The sequence below is a fragment of the Panthera tigris genome, chromosome C2, assembly GCF_018350195.1.
Source record: "Panthera tigris isolate Pti1 chromosome C2, P.tigris_Pti1_mat1.1, whole genome shotgun sequence".
Classification (NCBI taxonomy): domain Eukaryota; kingdom Metazoa; phylum Chordata; class Mammalia; order Carnivora; family Felidae; genus Panthera; species Panthera tigris.
The window spans coordinates 54426753-54439004 of NC_056668.1; the positions used below are offsets into that span (position 1 = coordinate 54426753).

At 40.0% G+C, this 12252-nt stretch overlaps 1 protein-coding gene across 8 annotated transcripts in view; it reads right to left on the minus strand.

The window, feature by feature from the left end:
• Window positions 1-10568: 10568 nt before the first annotated feature.
• CD47 (CD47 molecule) overlaps window positions 10569-12252 on the minus strand; it is a 47419-nt gene continuing 45735 nt past the window's right edge. For all 8 annotated transcript variants that reach the window (XR_006222071.1, XR_006222073.1, XR_006222072.1 and 5 more), the window contains one exon: window positions 10569-10816. Coding sequence is in view for 4 of the 8 variants with exons in the window: in XM_042998627.1 (XP_042854561.1) it covers window positions 10808-10816 (9 nt within the window). In the remaining 4 variants the exon portion in view is untranslated. The remainder of the gene's footprint in view (window positions 10817-12252) is intronic.

Consider the following 12252-nt stretch of genomic DNA (forward strand, 5'->3'; position numbering starts at 1 on the left):
ACAGGTACCTCACTTGTCTGTCCACCCATCCTGGCAACATTTCTGGCCAGTGAGGAGACACAAACCCAACATACAGTGATCTCCTGCCTCTGTTTGTTCCTGCACTGCTGGAATCTTCAGGCATCTTGAAGGAGAGGCCCTTCACTGCCCCATCACCTAGGAGTGGCCATCACTGATTTCAGCAAGGAAGATTAACTCAAATGTCACCTTGGCCTCTTAGTAGGTGTAGAGAAAACAACTTAACATTGATCGTGGTAGGGTATTTAGAGAAAGCATGTGGGAACAATTCCCGAAATCTGCCTTCCACTCAAAATATGACCTTTAATGGATACTGTGATTCCTAGAACATTGCAGGAGATAGAGTTGAAAAGAAGCAAAACCTCAAGTAAATGCAAAACATTTCGGTAAAGCTTTTATTATCAGAAAGCAACATACTTCTAATTTTAGCTATAGCTGTAGATATAAGCTTTGCTTATATTAATTCGTCCGATATGGTATCTTTTCATCAAAATCACAGAGAAAAAATAGGGGAAGTGACTTTACAGTCACAATATTCCTGGGATATTTCTATGTCCAAACTGGAGATACAGAAACCTGTAAATTGCACATCGTGGGAAGTTCACATGAGACTCCTAAATTCACCATTGCCATGACCTGTCTTAAAAGTTGGTATGAGACACAGAAGTCTCGATTACATGCAGATGACAAGGTGTCCTGAGTTGATTTTTCTCACTTAACATTAGACTTTCTTAATTTAAGCAGCTCAGTAAGAAAGAAGACATAATAGAGTGTCTTGCTTTTAATTAAACATATAGATATATATTTTTTAATTTACTAGTTTCACTGAGATATTGCTTAATTTCCATTAATGCTGTGGATTTTTTTCCCTTTCCATAGAACACCATTCTTATTAATCTTGCTTGGATACAATTAGTTGTGCTGTGTTTATCTTCCTGGTTCCACAGTTAATTTCAGCATAGAACAAATTTATTTATATTTTTCACTGCTCAGAACATCCTTCCCACCGAAAATTCATTGATAGTGGCACAATTCACGTTGTACTTTTATTTTGGGTGGAACAAAGCAAGAGATTGGTTTGGAGGAAGAAACGAGAGGGAGGTGTCTATAAAATGCTCTTCATCCGGTAGCATGGAATAGCAATGTTCCTAATGGAGGATACTAGCGCCCACTTCTTGGTGTAATTATGGTGCTGTGATCGGCCCTCTGCATCACTTTCTGTTCCCTCGGAAACAGATGACAGACTAAGAAAAGACTCCAGTATAGTTATTGCATTTCTAAACACCCAACAAACATAAACAGCGAAGCATCTTTTAACAGACTGTGACATATTGATTCACCACACATCTCTTGCCAAGTTAGGAGTCAGGAACTAAAACATTGACATAGGACAGCTCAGATTCGCTCTCTATGGAGAGTGTATAATACTGTAAGCATTCAAGGCTTAATAGAAAACCAGGTCTTCAGATGTATCTGGGGCCTTTAACCAAGCACTGTGTAAAGCAAGTTTCCGCACTCTGCTCAAAGGACAGGCCGTGCAGCCTCACTTGGCGTCTGATTCCCCCTTGAACTGGGCATCATCCATGGCCATATGAGTAGGCGGAGAAGAAGCAAATAGAAGCTACTTCCAATTCACAGCATGTCTCCAGCTGCCTTTTTTGCTTTCTACAGCCACCCAGGATGGAGCGAAGACTCTCATCATTTTAGAGAATGGGCTGATTACAGTATAACCTAAGCCTTATCAAAATCCCCCGACTGCAATCCTTGCATTTGTCAAATAATATTTACCAGGACTCAATATTTTCAACATTCATCTTCCCTCCTATATACTTGGATTTAGTTTCTGCTGGTTATTAGCCTAAAGGCAGCTCTAAGTTCTTAATCTAAGTCTTCTATCTAGAGTGATTGGAGGGCCTGCTCTTAACACATTTCGAGAAGTCTTGAGAATCAGCCACTGACACGAATGCGTAAATGGATGAGCTGAGTAAAAGTGGCAGGAGTAGGGCTCCAAACACCCTCCCTGTGCTATAGGGACAGGATCCTCCTCTTCCATCTTTGCATTCCAGGATGGGGAATTCCTCCTTGGCCAGTGTTTAATAAGAAGAGGAAAAAGAAATAGTTTACAGTTCCTGGGGACTCCCGGTGGGTCAGGTGCTGTGCTGAGTACTTCCCATACGTGATCTCTTTCAATCTTCACATTTCATTTTTATCTTGCAGATGAAGACACATAGGCACTGACAAGTGAGTTCCCTTGCACGGGGCCACACAGCTGGTGAAGTGCAGGGTGTGGGGTGCTCTGACTCTGCACGTTGCCTCTCCCCTAAGTGCCTGTTCTACCAGGTGCTTGGATGGGACGGTGTGTAGAAGCAGAGGAAACCTCGCTACTCCACAGAAGAAACTACGAACAGGAAACCAGAAACCTCTGTGGCTCTCTTTCAAGAGTAAGAATAGATGTGCTGAACTATCCTTCAAGGCACTAATGACTGGGCTGCTGAACACTGTCATGGCTATTATTGTTTTCTAGGCTGACACTTGGCCCGTTCTCTCTCTTCTTTACTTTCAGGCTAATAATTAGATTTAAATCCCTGATAGGATTCTAACTTTGGTCACCCTGGGGGGTTCCAGATTTCTTTACTATTGCTTGCAAAGATTTTATTTAAAAAAAAAAAAAAAGCCCTTTGAAACTAAGTACGTTACACTCAGCAACAGCTTTTTAAAAAATCTATTATCTTGTTGGGTCTTTTGAAGAACACATGCTGCTCTCTCTCTCTCTCTCTCCTCTCACCTTGAGATGTCAACCCCTATTTTTATCTCCCAATACAAAGAATAAAAATACTCAGGAGTACCAGAGAAGGCAGACTCCTAAGACACTGTTTTCATCCATGACTGTGTTACTGCCAGGTTCATTTGGACAGCATCCAGGCACTTGGAATCTGTTGACTCAGGAATTTGTTTTTTTTCTTTTTTTAAAAATAAATTTGTTTTCTACATATAGTAGGACTTACCGTGGTGGTTTTGCCTCTCAGCGGAAAAATAAGGAACTGTTCTTTATATGAATGAATGAATCTCTTGGCCTCTGTGCCCAGTTACTTTGAGCAAGGGATTTAGAGGCATAGTTTTGCATGGAGCTGTTTACCCACCACCGGACACCCGTGCCGATTTGTGGCAGCTCCCAAGTGCTCGTGATCATGAAAGCAGCTTTTCTCTATGTAGGTACCTGACCCAAAAAGGTATGTTAAGTACTTTGAGGAACTAGATGGAGTCCTATAAATGAGTAGCTGGCTCGGGAGGGGATCACCAGTCTCATTAACACATGTTAAAGCAACCGAGTGGCCTCCCAGGGGATCCAGTCACTCAGGAAAAATCTGTTCCGAGACCTTCTCATTGCTATATGATGGCTCCTTCAGAGGATCCCAGATGCTTTTGAGGAGGGAGCTTGTTGGTTTCTCTACTGAGTCTACTCAGTTCATACAGCAAAGAAGAAGGATCCCAGCCAGAAGGCACAAGGATGAGGTTTGGTAATTCTTCCAGTCAAGCCCTTCAGCCGGATGTTTTCCAGGAGACTGTATTTAATACTTTGCCAGAAACATAAAAATAATACAAGAACATTTAATTTTACTAACTGGGATGCTTTAAAAAAAAACTTAGGGGCAGCTGGGTGGCTCAGTCAGTTAAGTGTCTGAGTTCAGCTGAGGTCATGATCTCACGGTTTGTGAGTTCGAGCCCCGTTTCAGGCTCTGTGCTGACAGCTCAGAGCCTGGAGTTTGCTTCAGATTCTGTCTCCCTCTCTCTCTGCCCCTCTCCTCCACTTGTGCTCTTTCTCTCTCTCAAAAATAAACTTAAGAAAAGACTTTAAAAAAATTGTTGTATAATTTTGTTCACAATTTAGGCAATGAATGAATGCCTCATATCAGGCTAAAGCAATGAACTTAAAGCATAAAGAAAAATTCCATTAATTTTCTGACAACTTCCTCTGAAAGTGAAAACAACTGATACTTGTTGATGTGTTCAAATATATCCCTCCATAGGTCCCACGGTAATATTTTCTGTTCCGATTTAGTAACAGTTGTTACCAGAACAATCCCTGTTGATAGCTAGGTATGTAGCTAAAGATAGGAGGAGATGTGGGCTCTATTGAATCCAGGATAATCAAATTAAAAAAAGATCCAAGATATATATACCCAACCAATTCAATTGTGAGAATTGAACACTTGATAACAGTGCAATACAAACGTTTTTTTCAATTAACCAAATATAGGCATCCTCTAGCTTGCTAAAATGGGGTTTATGAACATCACATTCTAAAAATGTCTGGTTGAGTTGGGGGTGGAAATTCCCAAAAGAGTGAGAAGCATTCCTGGGGGGTGGGGTGAGAGGCCTGCCACCACCCAGCTCTCACCCAAGGCGGTGGGGAAACTAGTCCTACAACTGGCAGGCAATGAGGCAAGGGCCAAGATTCCAGTACTTTCCAGTTGCCCTCAGCACGAGAGCTATCTCCCCACACAATCTGTTATGTATACTGAAATTGCTAAATTACTCTATACTTAAAAAGTAAGTAAGTAGAGTGCTCCCACGGAAGATATACTCCATATCTTAAGCAAACAACACTTATATTTTGCCAACAATCCATGTGTTTAGACTGTCTATCAGCTTCTTTATCATGTCAGTTTAACCTTGAGGAATTTCGCAGGCAATTCAAAGAAAATTAGGAAGTGAAACGACAGTTGTCTTTTCTGGAAGGCAGGGCTGTGATCAAATAAGATTATGTGAAGAGGAGGGTCCCTAGCCTCGTGCCATGCCGCCAGTGTGACAGCATCTATAAGGGAACTGCAATTTTGCAAACGTGCACACCTTGCAGGCTACCTGGCACTGAGACTGACATGGAATTGCGGTTTTTAGACTTCTAAATCATTTCTCTCCAAATTGGACTCCTCCCCAAGCATACTGCTTAGGAAGCATTTCTCATTGTCGCCCTTGGGAAAAGATACCCGGCCCTCCACGGGTGGCGGGCTATTCTCAGAGCTGAAGCGCTCCTGCATTCCAGTCAAACAGCTGACTAAAGGGATGGGTGTTCGCTAGAGTTCTAATTTCTAGGTCCACCATCACTTCTGTGCAGTCTGTACTGCTATCTTCGACATGAAACCATCAGTCCAATTATCCAGAACTCAGGGTTAAATACTTTATTTCCCCGATTCGAGCATGAAGCTTCTACATGCAAAATAAACACTGGGTGCAGAGTTCCGGCACGGCCTCATACTTACTAACACCAAGGCTGTCGAGTGTGCTCGAATCTCTGAGCTTCTGGGGAAATCATGTCCTACATAGATGGTGTTACCATAATCCAGTATTTTCTAAAGCTGTCAAACTTGAAGCCTTCAGCTGGAAAGGCGCCGTGCAAAAATGAAATCGAGTTGCATCTGGAAGGCTGCACCTCCGTGGGAGTCCTAATCAGGTTGAGTGCAATTCCGTGCTATCCAGAGCACCTTCAGTGCAGGAGGTAGGCCATTTGAATGCTTTGTGAACTCCATTAGTTACTCCTGCTGAGAGTGAAAAAGTCCTCATAAATGCATAAAAAATTAAATTGCCTATAAGGTAAGAAATGAGATGGTACCTTGCTGCCAAATATTATTTTCCATTCAAATAGTCTACAATCACACATACAATGCAGAATCATAGAGCACATACCTGTAAGGCATGTGGCGCTGACTAGGAATGCTGTGCTGGAAAAGCTAGTGACATCTCATCACCTGGTAACAATCCCCCGACTTGACTTCAAGTTTCCTTCCCCTCAGTCCCCACCCCCATCCCAGATGGCACTCCCAGTCTCCATTCCAGGCTCAACATGGGGGTCAGGCCAGCCCAGGGGCAGTGTCAGAGACGCCTGGCCTAGATGAGTGCGAGAAGGAAGCCCAGACCCTGTCAGAACTGCCAAGGTGCAAGCTGGGGTGCATGGGACTTCTGAGAGAGATGCACTCTTTTTTTCTTCCCTCTTTGTTCCCAGACCTTGGCAGAAGGTGTCTGGGACTGCAATTGCTGTTTCGCCATACACGTGCAACATGTGAAGGTAGGCAAGAGCTAGCTGGAGAGCTGGCGAGACGCTGGGTCCTTAAGACACCGTTCTGAGGCCCAGTATCCAGCTATGCATCTGAATTTTCAGTAACATTAGCCAATAAACCCCATTTTTCTTAGATACAAGTTTTCTTTCACTTGTAATCAAAACAGTCCTGACAAACAATTGAAATGGAGAACCGTTTTAACTTACATGTATCTTGGAAGAGTTTTCTCTCATTCTGCTGGTGAGGAGGGGCACAGAAACGTGGGGTGGGGTTGTCAAGTTCTGTTAGTTAGCAGTGTAGATGGGACCATAACCCAGGGTTCTTACTTTCTCATGGGATGTTCACACTAGACCATGGGAAAAATTCAACACAAGGGACTTGCTTAAAACTTTTAGTTAAACCTTTGCTCCAACTAAAAGATTACTTATTGGTGGAGTGCCTGAGTGGCTCAGTCCGTTAAGCGTCCGACTTTGGCACAGGTCATGATCTCACGGTTTGTGGGTTCGAGCCTCACATCTGGTTCTGTGCTGACAGCTCAGAGCCAGGAGCCTGCTTCAGATTCTGTCTCCCCCTCTCTCTCTTCCCCTTCCCCGCTTGCATTCTCTCTCTTAAAAATAAACATTAAAAATATGTTAAAAGATTACTTATTGGTTATTTTCTTTAAAAAAGAACTTCTAAATTAGTATCTTAACTGATCCTTTGCATCGTTACCTCGAATACGGACAACTTGAAAATACAATAAATTTCTTAGAAAGGTGCTTGTGGCCTGCTTTAACAACAATAGAAATAGCCCAACAAAATAGCTTAAAATGTTTTATTAAGTATATATAATATTACAGGGTAATATTTACAAAGTTATGTTTTTAAATAAAAAAGTATCTTGGCAAAGATTGCAGATATTCAAAGCTTCAAACGGTGATAAATTGATTTAATACATATAAAAAAAACCTTTAACGGTAACACAGCTGTAAAACAACTTTGGTCTTTAAATCACTGCAAAAAATGGCTACTGACAAATAGCACACCTTTAATTGCTATGGAAAAAAGCCCCAAGAGAGGATCTTGCACATAGCAACACTGGAGTTTTTTTTATTTAGAAATGGTTAATGGATATTTATATGATGTGGGATCTAAATCTCAACAATGGCTTTTTATAAATAATGCTCCATTTAATAAAAACAGAAATGTTTCTTTCTCTCATCAACCCTGATAACAACACTTTTAAGATTCCATTGATGTCGCCTTACAGAGAAGCTTATTACAAATGCTCTCTTTTTTTTCAAAAGGCTAAATTTATGGGAAAGCTGGTCTTAAATGATAAGTAAGAGCTGTCAAAAGCCAAAGGCAGGAAAACTTCCTGCTCACTGCTTATCTCTTAAAAGTTACCTGGATTATTATCCCTATTAGCCACAGAAAATGACTTAACAAAGGACCCCACTGGGTGATGGCAGTTAGTGATTTTGAAAATATGACACATGTAAAACTAAAGTTTCTAAACAAACTCTCCATCAAATAAAACATAATAAAAAGATAAAGGGTTGCCCAACAATAATTTCTCCAGTTTCCAATGGCAGGTAAATAAAGGAGTATGCATTTCCATACACATCCCACAGGTCTGTTGTTGAATACCCCCTTTAGGACAAAAAACATTTAGAAGGTGATACAGAGCTTAATTCTTAATGAGATGGAGGAGTTGAACATACCACTTTTTGAGCTTTATTCATTCAAATCACAATTTGGTCATTTACTAAATTGACTGTAGCATCCCAGAATAACCAAGACTCTCAAATTTGGGATACCCCATTATTTTCATCTTGACATTCTCAGAAATTTAAACAAAATGGACCTGGAGTTTCCAGGTGAAAAATCATCACCTTTTAAGGTTTTCGGAGCATGTGAAATTTGTTGGAAAAGAAAACTATCTAGATCACTCTACTGAAAATAGTAGGGCATCTACACACAGCCAACTCTCAATCATTGAACCTATGTACTGAACATCTAATGTATGCAAAACACTGCAGGAAGAGAAAGGAAAAAAAAAAAAGCTCTTGCCATAACAGAATTTCAACATCAAGTGAGAAGCAAGACAAAAAAAACCCCACTAGAACTCAGCAGACACACGTGAAGTATTAAGCAAGGTGTTAGATGAAAGAGGGGGGTGGACTACAGAGGAGAGCCAGCAGGGGAGGCAGGGCTCGATGAGAATGTTTTGAAGGAGACGGAAAAACCAGATTTGGCCAAAAACATTGGAAAGGTTGTTGCAAAAACGACAAGGGGTGTCAGAGAATGTACAATAAATAAAATTGAGTGGAAGAGTCGGTGGCAAAAATTGGGATCACTGAGTTAAAAGCAGGTTGTGTGGGGGAGGAACAGATACGTGATGCTCAAAACTAATGTTAATTCTAATTTGGTGGAACAAAAAAAATCGGGAGCCCACTACACGTCTGATTTAAAGAGAATGACCTGGCCCAATGATGGCCAAGCAAGAGGGCTCCCGCTGATGTGGTCCCTTTTCCAGAGAAGCTGACAACTAGTAAGAGCGAGAGTTGAGGTCACCTGGCATCTCTCCTGCTTCCTCTGTGCGTTGTCTAGGGCAGTGAGTGCCTCAAAAGACAGGCAGCATTAAAGAGAACACAAAGGATGGGTGGGTCCCAAGACTGAACCCCAAAGAAATGAGAGTTTATTGCATATTAAAAGGTACAACCTTAGTTTATAAAAAAGTTTACTATAAAGGTTTTCATGCCTTTCTTTTTCTTAATAGAGAGTAGGTATCTGGATGGTTTTCAAGTTCATCTGCTTTTCTCCTCCCTTCATCAAAACTGACTTCTAAAGTAACAAACAATATAGTAAAATATAAATATTTTCAGAGGGAAAAAGAGCAGCAAGAGCCATCAGATTTATATAAAGGAACACAGCTCCCTCTACATATGGTAATATTTTGGACAGCAACACAATTAGGAAAGAAAAACAAAAAAATTTTTTTTCAAGAAGAGCTGTCCTCATCGTTTGTTCGGTTTTCTGAGAAGCATCAGCAGGTCATAAAATTGAGGTTTGCCATGGGCAAAACCATTTGGTCCCAACATGAAATATGAAAATTAATTTGGCATAAAAGAGGCACATGGGAACAGTTAGTGGACTAAGAAATAACTATTAGTAATGTAACTACAGATATGAATGTCTTATTAGACAGACGGGAAGAATTACTAGTATTTTTAGAAGGTATTGTGAGCAGTCAAAAAGCTTGGCAAATTACCTAGAAGTTTTTGAAGTTTTAAATGATCAAATATTCGCATCAAATATAATTCCATCCAATAAAGATCTTTTTAAATGTTTTTACTAAGAGCATGAAATTAACATTTGCTCTCCTGTGGGTACCCACTGTCGTCCACACAGAAGATGCACGTGCCTACCTTATACATGTGCACACACACACACACACACACACACACACACACACACACACACCCACAGAGGGAACCGAGTGCTAATAATCTAAGAGTACTCCAGGTGATCACAACGGTCAGAATGTTAGTTTTCTTCTAATGGGGGTAGGAAACGTGGGGGTTTTGTTTTACTTTCCAATCTTAGGGTAAGGGGCTTACGGAGGCAGGACTACAGGAGGGAGATGATGAGTGTTTATCATGCAACACAGACACAACAGTAACAAAACCACCCTTCTGAGGGCTGGCTTGTTGGCCTGACGGTGACACGTTATATTGCCATGCAGGAGACTCACAGTTCAAATCTCAATCTTGGTTTTTCATGCCCCAGATCAGAAAAGAAGTGAAGAAACATTGTAGATTGTGCCTTCAAATCCGAGGAAGGAAATACATATGTTACAACCATCGCTACTTTTGCTGAAAAGTGTGAACATAGTTCTCTGAAAATAAGTCTGGCTCCTTTCTGCAATGATGCTACCATGTCACGTGTCACGGGACCATGTTCAAAGAGGAGAAAAGGTGCTACATCTTGTACAGCAGAAGCAAATAACAGGAGGACAAGACAGGGTTTAAAGGGTTGTGTGAATAAGAGATAAACACATTCATCAATAAAATTACCCTAACTCTGAAAAGGATTCATCACACGGTATGCTGAAGGAAGAATGTGTGAATGGCAACCCCCAAGAATGAAGACCATGGTCTCCTGCCGGAGATGTAGGCGGCATTCAAGATGTTCCCAACCAAACTCCTATCTGTACTTAAATTTGCTATTCCTTTGACCCAGAAGTTCCAGAAACCTTACTCGGCTAACACCAGCCATAACTGCCAAAGTGGCTGTGAACCTGAGTCTGCTAAGGTTCTGTGGAAGCCACTGTTCTTCACAGATCTCTCTGGGAAACCAACAGGTTAGCGTCAGGTGATTCTCAACCTCGAACCAATTCAAACTGGTAAACTACAGTCAAGAGGCCCTAAGATCTGAAAGGCATCATTCTTGGAAATTAGCCACTCTACCCTTGCCCTTTACTGAATAAAAATAACAACAAAAAACTGGATCTCAATTGGGCACACAACACAGATAATAATTCTTTTATTAACTAAATTACAAATGCTTTGAATAAAAACTTAACTGTAACAATCATTTAAGGGTCAAAGATTTACTTTCTCCCACAGATGAGAACCAGTAATTTTTCTTGTTTTCTTCTCCTGAACAGTGAATCAAGGCCATGGTGCTTAAACACAATTGTATTCCTTTCATGTCTTACTACTTCCCAAATCAGAGTCCATCACTTCACTTCAGTTACTCTGGAAAATTGAAAAATGAACATATAATCATTATTCCTGTCCATTTTCTATGCATTAACAAGTTGATGAATTTTTAAAAATTAAAAGTTTCAGATATACAGCATCTAAAAATAAAGAAAAAGTGTTTAATCTTAGATTTACAAAGGTCACAGATGTAAACCGGGTAAATCATTAGCCTTTTTAGTTGTAGTAACTAAAAGGCCAATGCCAAATGAAAATAAAAATCAACAAAGTCTGATAATCTCAGTTGGCTGGGTTGGCTGAGAAGCCAAGAGATGTTGGTTTTTCAATGCAAAAGATATTGACCACAGAATAATATTCTATCACATTCACTTTAGACCTACATCATTCATTTGATGTAAGTGAAATAAACATGCGAGTAGGTACAAGTGAAAGAGAAAACGGGATTGTGGTCCTTAGAAAGACAGTCTGAAACTGACGAGGCAGACACACTGTGAGGGCCTGGAGCCCACCAGAAAGATTTAAAAAAAGGTTAAAAAAAAGAAAAAAACAAGAACAAATTCTGAACAGCTAAATATTAGCAAAATTAAGGGAATTTCAAAGATCATCATAGACTTTGTATGCTATGAACACAGAAAAACTGCTGTATCTACTGACATGGTGGTTCCAAAAAAAGTCACATGAAATTAATAAAGGAAAATGCACTTGAGGTTCTTATACCAGTTTTCTGAAAACAGAGAAAAGGAGTTTCATTTCTTTATACAACTACAGAAGAATCACATGGCAGAAGAAAAAGAGCAAAGAAATAAAAACAAAACAAAACAAGAGAATGTAAACATGGACGAACCATGCCACAATTCCAGGTACCAGTTCTTTTTTTGAATGTCACTTAGTTTATTCCTACCAACTGCAAAATTTTTTTTTTTATTAGGAAGGTGGTGGTTGGTAAATAAAACAAACATTTTTGTAGTAAAGGCTGTGACTACAACACAAACCTACAAAAGTGGAATCGTTCTGTGATTCCTTGTTGAACACAGCCTAACCATTGTTTTAAACTTTGTCCACCAGTACACAATTGGTGTGTTTTTAATCTTATGCAAAAATTAATTGCACTCATGGGAATATAGCCTCTTGTGTTAAATGCTGCACTTTGCCACAGAGGTGAGGAGGTTAAAGCAGTAAAATAGCACACTATTTACATGATCAAGGAATGACTAAATATCAAAGGTATGAAGAAATGTTTGATAAGATAAAAACATAGTTATTAAAATATTAACAGAATTGAAGTATCATAGCATCTTCAAGCAAAATCAAAATGAATACTCATAGCACTCAATATGTCCGACTTACTTATCTTTAAAAACTAGCAAATGTCTTTGAAATATTCAATACAAAATAGAAGTGATTAGCCCAGAGTTCCAAAACAAGAAGCAAAAGCTGAGTGACTAAACATTTCTTTTTAAATCCTTTTTCAA